Genomic DNA, 8424 nt, shown 5'->3' on the forward strand with positions numbered 1-8424 from the left:
TTAACACTATGTATAGAGCCTCACAATTCATTTGAAAGGACTCTCTTCTTTCCCTCTCCAAGCTAACACATTCTCGACTTGAGAGCTTCTCTCTCTAAATTCTCTCTCTAATTATCTTGTACTCTCTAAGTCTTTTTAATTCTTTTCTTATTGTCTTCCACCCGTCACAGCNTTGTCTTCCACCTGTCACAGCACTTAGTACTTCAGGAACTGCTTCAATCTTCCTCTCTGCCTCCTCTGGCACATCCTTTTACTTGTTTGCAACACTTCCTCTCCCTATCACAAGAACCCCCTTTACACCACCCATAGTAATGGAAACTATACAACACACTTGTATGTTGTATCTTCCAGGCTTTGGTCTGTTTGATGATAATCTAACTTTGACTCCATGGGTCAGTAGGGTTAAACCCTGTATGGCTTTCAACTTTAGTATCGCATTAAGAAGCCCCGTCTGTGTTATAGTTTTAACCTCATTGTTTCTGTTCAGTCGTTGTTGATCTGAAGCACACACAACCTGTCGATTTCAGAGGATATCTGAAAGCATGTGTCTCAGTGCAGAACCACAGAAACTTGAAAGGTATCTTATGAAGACAAATAACTATAAACCGAATTTACCTTGTCTTTTCAGCTCGTTGGACCCGATTAGCCAACTAAAGTATACCAGAAGCCCTTCTGTTCAAGCTGCTTTGAGTTTCATGTTACTTGGATTCAAGTCCTTGAAGTTTTTTTGAAGTAAAGTCATTGAGATTTTTAAGTCATATTCAAGTTGAGTTGCATTTCAAACTAACCAGTTGGATCATCTGAGTTTTGCTAGCTTTTGCCACCTATAGAGCTACATACACCTGAACTAATCCAATCAGAAACCATTCTCAAGATTTAAGTAGACCAAATTGGTAGGAGGAAGATTTTACTGTTATACCAGTATGAAGTTCCATTCCAATCATTTCCAATCAGCTGAATTATCATTAACAAGTGATAACATAACTCTTAACTAATTCCCCAAATAACGGGTTAAAAAAAGGAACATCTTGTATAGCTATAAAGCAAAGTACGGAGAGATCAAAGTACTAACATAAGAATTTGTAACACAAGCATATCAGTTATCACAGAGATAGAAAAAGCTGTCAAACTATACTTAGCTAGTTAATAAAAGTATAAGTTATTTTAGCCTAGCCTTATATGCCTAGAATTCTTTGCAGCTCATCTGGTCGACAAGGAAGTTCAATGGCCCCCTCTCGGTAAAACCCGAATTCTTCCTCTGCTTGCTTCAACAACTTCAAGAACTCAGGATTGTTGAGATGATCTAATTTGATGACAAACCTCTTTGGTTCTGGACCTTCAGTGGCAATCACTACAAAGTGGCCTTCCCTGATCGTCTTGGACAGGGGAAGACTGCTTTGCAGCTTCCCCGCAATGAACCTTATCATTCCAATACTTCCCTTCTTCAAGACCCCAAAATTCTTAGCCTTACCCATGGTCAAGTCACTCACCAAAAATTGTTGCAATCACCTTGAGGTTCTCCGTGGGCAATGCAGGTATATATATAGCATTTCGCAACTAAAAGATGGCAGATAAAATGAAGGTACTGGAAAAAAAAGTCATTAGGGGACCATAGCATGCATTGCTTTTTACATGTGATACTTCTTAAATTGTCAGCTCAGTTGCACCCCCTATTTTCAGTTGAATATAATGTGTCTTCGACAGTCCGCTTTCAGAACCTGAAAACACAATCTACTTAAAGACTTACACTCGATACAATGACAAGACCAAAGATACACATGATAGAAAGCCCAAGCTCTTCCTCCAACCATTTCACAGCTAATCAGTGTTCTCACTCCATCAGCAAAACAACTTTTTAGGAATGTAGCTGCCAACCGGGCAATAAGACAGGAGGTTTACCAAGGTAAAATTACCATGCACAAACATATCATCTGGTCATAACTCATCAAAGTAATAACTGCATGCCAACAGTAAGTATGCAATGACTTACAACTTCAAACAGTATTCTCTCTGGAAGATGCTTAGCTAATGAAGAGTGTTAAATAGATGGTACATGAGTTCTACGACTTAAATCTTACACTTAAGCAAAGAAAAAAAGAATGCTTTAACAATAATAAATAAATTATAGATTATCCATATGAAATGAAGTTAGGCTATTTCTTAAGAAAATTGGGAAATCAAGTTGTACATCAGCAAGAACTAGGGCTATATATCCACCAGATGAGTCAAGAGAATCAAGTGAAACACAAAAAGACCCACTCTTAAATAGTCCTTGGATTACAAATTCTACTTATATCCTAGGCTATGAAATGGAATACCGATTTGCAGTTATCCAATGAAAACCTGCCTGGTAGCCCATCAATAGCTTGGTTAGACAGGTTTCAATGCTCTTTGGAAGCCTAAGGTTAAGATCAAGGGTTCCTACTAAACAGAAAGTCTTTTTTTGGTCCAAGGGAAGATCTCCTGTTAGCTAGTTAGGCAAGAATAATAAATTATCAGTTTAATCAGTTTTTGTCTCTAGGAGTATTTTGTTAATATCTGCTTAGCTGGAATCAGTTGTAATGATGGTCCATTAGGTCTTATTTTGGGTTGAGCTATGATAGTTTTGAGGAGTCTTTTGGCTTATATTAGTTAAGTTTTATTTCCAAGCCTAATGATTTTAGTAAACCTAGTGCAACTACAATATTGTAACGCATGCCTATTCGTATCTTTTTGTATCGCTAGTCTAGGTAGAGTTAATCGTAATAAAGATTTTAGTTATTAATTTTCCTAGGAGAAATTGTTATAAGAGTGATTGTTCATGCCATCTCTTATTTCTTCTATCCCTCTCTCCTGCTACAGTACTTCAGGTTACTGATCTCACACAAGAACAGCAACCATAAACTTGTTTTTCTAATCTACTGAGGCTAGAAAATTCCAGCAATCTTTCCCTTGCCTTCTTTTTAGACCAATTTCAATTGAATCAAAACCCTATTCAATTCTCAAACCCTGACATTAATTCCAATCATAAGCATTAAACCTAAATCCCTAATTTTGCCAGGCCACCATAAAGGCTAAGTAGGCAAACATCCATAACTTTGTCTCACATTACTGAAACTTGCATTAGACTCCATAATATAGACTCATTTTAAAGTTATCAGCTATGCTGGATAAAACATACAAGTTTAGCAACTTTGCTTACAACATTCTTAATATATAAAACAAAACATCTACCGCACTATGGCTTGATGCATGTGGATGCAATCCTATTTATGAAGCTTCTGTAACAATCATGTGACATTGGTGGTCCCTAAGCACCTAATGCAATTGAAAAAAAAGAAGAAGAAAAGAAAAGAAAACATTATCAAATATTGTAAGGAAACCACATTTAACATGTCTGGAACAGAGAAATTCATCAGAATAGACAATAGAGCAAAGATATCTAGTACAATGGTTACATCTATTTCATGGCAGATACAGTTCACAGATTATCACATGAATGAACAGGATAATTAGATGAGGGAAAGAAACATGTGCTACAGTTATCTCATTTTCATGGCTGGCATAGTACACTACATACAACATGCTAGGAGAATTCAAATGCAATGCCTTAGAAAATTGGAAGAATGGAGAAGTGAGGAATTCATTCAATTCGGATAGAACACATATCTATTACAATTTAATAATCTTCTAGAGCTCTTAGGCCCACAAGGGACAATGAGCTTTCCAACTTGTGCAAACAAAAATTTCTCTATAGCCTGTTCTTACAACTTTAAAATGATTGATGAGCTAGATGATAAGAGTTTAAACATCCTCCTAGTTTTAGCATACTAGATAGGTGAACCACAAAAAAGTTAGTATGATGACAAAAATACAACATAAACATGCATATTTTGCAATGAAGCAATAATCCAGAAAAAAATAGCAATAATAAGAAGTCAAGGGTCATGGAGCATGTCAGCTCAATGGAGATCTTGCTAGCCAATTTCTCTTGTATAGTTCCAAGAAATAATTCAAGTGTTATGAGTCTCACACTGTATATCTATGAATGAACAAAGTTCTTTTTACCCCAACAAAATTATTTGGACTGCTCAGACAAAGTCAAACAGAGAACATGCTTCAAACAGCACCAATAATGAAATGATTAACTCCATTTCTCTGACAAGTATCTATGGCAAAAATGGAAAAGATAAACCTTCACAGATATATATTCTTTCCAAAGCAAGTCAAAGCAAACTAGCTTTGAGGCTGGACGAAGATATTCAGATATATATGTGTGTGTGTGTGTGTGTGTGTGTGTGTATATGAGGAAACTGTGAAAATGTGAAATAGCATCTTGTACAAATTTGTTTGTGATTGAGAAATATTTATATAAGTACACATCCAAGGTCAATGCATTATAAATTTATATTGACACACATTTGTCAGGCAGGTCTAAGGTAACCAAGTTTAGCAAGCATACATTGAGTTATAACTCATTTCTCCATTCACACTCTTACATTGTCATGCTTCTAATTAAGAAACAGAATACTCATCAAACAAAATTCATTTAAATGGAAAAGGATCATCATAAATTATACTCAAATTCATTAATATCCACACTTTTTAACAACATCTTCAGTATTTCACAACCACTCGGCTATTTTATTCTTCAGACAACAAGATTATACATACTATATAGAATGGGCAGTAATCTCTTTACATATAGAGTGATCAGACTGTTGGCTTCCTCTCAAATCCAGTGCCAGGATCATCATTGGAAGGGAAAACCCGAAGCCCAGTAACCATGGCAGCGGGTGGACCACGACGGCACCTCTGCTCCATCTCCTGGACAGAGTCCAGGCTCCCAGATAAAAGAACTTCAACTGAACCATCCCTCCTGTTCCTAACCCAACCCTTCAAGCCCAGTTGAGTGGCATTTTCTATTGTCCAGTTCCTATAGAACACACCCTGAACCCTACCCTTTATGACAACCCGCACCTGCATCATCAAAATCCACAATTCATCACAATTAATAAACAGAGAGATCCAAAAACCTAAATTGCACAATCAAATCAAGCGAGGTCCATCACAAAATTAAACTTTCAGAGGGGAAATCCAAAAACCATTATCAAAAATAATAAAGTGATATAAAACCCTAATCGGCATAAACTAAATTGATTAATATGCTGAAAGTTCCAAAATCTAAACTGCGCAAGCAAATCACGAAATGCCCCATTATTTACACAAAATGACAAAATTAAATCGTCTAAGGGAACAACCTAAACCCATTATTAAAACTAATGAAGAGACTTAAAATCCTAATTAGCACAAACAAAATTAATCGGTACCATATATAGACAGTCAAATACCTAAAATGAACAAACAAATCAAGATAGGCCCATTAATAACACAAAATTGATTTTTTCGAGGAAGCAGCCAAAACCCATTGTCAAAATGTGAGAAAGACACTTAAACCCTAATTAGTATATATAAACATCCAACTCATCCAAAATTTTTTTTGAAAACGACTTTCATCCTAAATTGCACACACAAACTTAGAGATGCCCATGTTTTATACAAAATTGAAGCCACTAAGGAAATAACCGAACCCCTGTTATCAATACCTAAGAAAGAGACATAAGATCCTAATTTGCACAAACTAAACCCTAGTTCTATGGAATTGCTACTTCAAGATAGAACTATCACAACATTCCTCAAAATTAAATGAAATTTCCAAGGAAACATTCAAACCCATTTCCATTCTCCATTAATAAAGTCAAAACAGTCCCATTAATCCCATGAACGTAGTCTCAATATTGACCATTAGGATTGGTTAAAAATGAGTCCTTATTTTTGACCCATTACCGCATTCCTCTCACTCAACTAAATTTTCCAAGTAAAAAAACCAAAACCCAGAATTTATATCTATCATTAACACATAATGAAACAATTTTCAAATTAAAATTCAATCTTGAAACCTAAGGTTGGTCAAAAGAATTATTTTTTTCAAAAACCCAATATATTCCAAATAAGCAAAAAATTATCAATTACAACGCAGGTAGGAACTCACCGTTTTGGTTTGGGAAGGCTGAGAGGAGTCATTGGCAGCTTGAGGAGTGGCCATTGAAGTTAAAAGAGATCGAAAATGATAAAAACTAAGTGGGAACAGAGAAGGAATAGGAGGGCGAAAAGGAGGAAAACGAGAGCAAAGCGGAAAAGAAGGATGAAAAGAAGGAGAGTTAGTATAAGACCGAAAGGGGAATCTATGAGCAAAACAAGTATTTGCATTTTGAAACCATCTTCTGGGTGGAAGACAGTGAAGATTCTTGTTGTTCAGGAATATGAGGAATCTAGTGCTTGTTTGATGATTGATTAAGATTAAGGATGGTTTTAGTTGTTGGGTTGATGCCATTTCGGTTTTGACTTTTTGAAATGTTTGGTTTTTATAGGTGGAGAGAAATGTGAAGAGAATTTGGATTCGGTTTCTTGAAAGGGAGGGCTTAGAAAAACTGAGGGTTCCGTCGGATTGTAACTAAAATATCCTCTCCCTTCTTCTATTACTGTTTACTTTAACTTATTTTTCTTTTTAATTTAAGTTTTCTGTTTTTTTTTTTCATAGGTCAAATTTTCAAGATTGGCCGTGGTAAACTGGTAATTTCATATCAAGGGTTAAGTAGTAAAGGCAATGGCATCTTTCTAAGGATTAAGGAGTGGTAAAGTCGCCTTGTGTACCTTCTTGATAGCTTCCTTCATCTTGTGAGTTAAGAAAACCAGATGGGGTAATTCAACTTGGCTCATTGCCTCATTGGTGAATTATGCGAATTGCAATTAACTTTGGCAAATTGAACCATTTCTCGGCTACTAAAGAGGAACCATAGTGATGAGAATCCGTGAGTAAAGACACAAAGCTAGAGTATTGTCATGCCCTATACCCGAAGCACAACAAACGTCGCACACTTGTAAGATATAATCCTATACACATGAAAGGCTCAAAAACACATATCTTAACCAATTAACTAAACGAATTAAATACATTTATGAAAATATAATGATTATCAAAACTAAGTCTATCAACATTCAAAAGGAACATAATTTCGATAATGTTCAAAAGGAAGTTTCTAATACTATAAACTAAAATGTCAAGAAAAATCTTGAAGCAAACCAAAACCATATGCTAGCCTATGAAACATCACTCTTCGAAATTTTTCACGTGTTTGACCAAATCACAACATGAAAAAATGAAAGAATGAGTGAGTCTAATAGCTCAGTAAGTGACTAACATCCCTTCAGCCGGATTAAGCATGTTCAAAACATTTAAGCCCAAAATTATGTATTTTCATATAAATATCAAAACAGAATTTTGGGTAACTTAATTTCGAATAACAAAACTATCTTACTCCAAAATTTTCAATTAACACAACAAAATATAAATTTCACAAAATTACAGAATTTGATGGTCTCCTGTAACATGCTATGACCACATGTAACCTTTATGATATAGGTCAGAAATAAATCCACAATTAACATCAGTGGCATGGGTAAAAATTATATCAAAAGCAACCATTAGCTGCATTGAACAAATACAAAAAATACCACTATTCTGTAACTGGTAGTGCGGTTAAGAGATCGATCTCTAATCACAAACTACATGTTGACATGGCCAACACTTAACTTTCATTGGCAGGGTCAGAGTATAGCCATACTAAGAAACAAAATAGAAACATATATTTTTAGATTCTCTAAATTTCCTAAAATAGTATATCAACTTTCTCAAGCATATCTCATACACATCAAAAGCATATTTGTTTTAGACTAAATATTTATGTTTACATTCATGAAAACATACATGCATACATTATACAAAGTCATATACAAATTTCAAAATAAAAAATCACGCTTTGCATAACCCACATTCTAAATTCAATGTATAAAACTCATATACATATACATTTTGTATGTTCAACTCAATTTTAATAAATCATAAGATAAAATATCATATATTATGTACAAATTCCAATTGAAGCTAAATTTTAGGATCTAAAAACACTGAAAAGACATCAATCACTTACTTGATTGTCAAGTTCACTATCAAGCAACATCTCAGAAAATTCTCCTAGTAGCCTTAATCAACAATCCCTTGAATACTTTTCCCTTTTCTCTATCTTTCTTCTTCCCTAGTGTTAAGCTTTTTTGATTGTCTATCATTTAAGTCTGATGAAATAAACTGATGTTAACTTTTCTGTCTTTTTTTTTAAAACGTGGTAATGTAAAACTAGTCTAACCCCCACTATCTGTTTTTTCTTTTTAACGTGATAACTGTCCTTAACTTTTCTTTTAACGTGATTTAATGTGATATGGTCAGATAAATAAATTGACCTTAACCCCTCTATCTTAAACGTGATATATAAAAACTAACACTAATTAAAACTTCTTTATTTACTTAAACACCCCCTTCTTTTATTT

General features: G+C 34.6%; 1 protein-coding gene across 1 annotated transcript; it reads right to left on the reverse strand.

Annotated features, from left to right (window-relative positions):
- On the reverse strand, positions 4508-6489 carry LOC18598015. Its single transcript, XM_007027346.2, has 2 exons — positions 6032-6489; positions 4508-4959 (listed from the first exon to the last, which is right to left on the reverse strand). The coding sequence occupies exons 1-2, from the start codon at positions 6371-6373 to the stop codon at positions 4693-4695; spliced, it is 609 nt and encodes a 202-aa protein (XP_007027408.2). The 5' UTR covers positions 6374-6489; the 3' UTR covers positions 4508-4692.

This window comes from Theobroma cacao, chromosome 5 (assembly GCF_000208745.1).
Source record: "Theobroma cacao cultivar B97-61/B2 chromosome 5, Criollo_cocoa_genome_V2, whole genome shotgun sequence".
Classification (NCBI taxonomy): domain Eukaryota; kingdom Viridiplantae; phylum Streptophyta; class Magnoliopsida; order Malvales; family Malvaceae; genus Theobroma; species Theobroma cacao.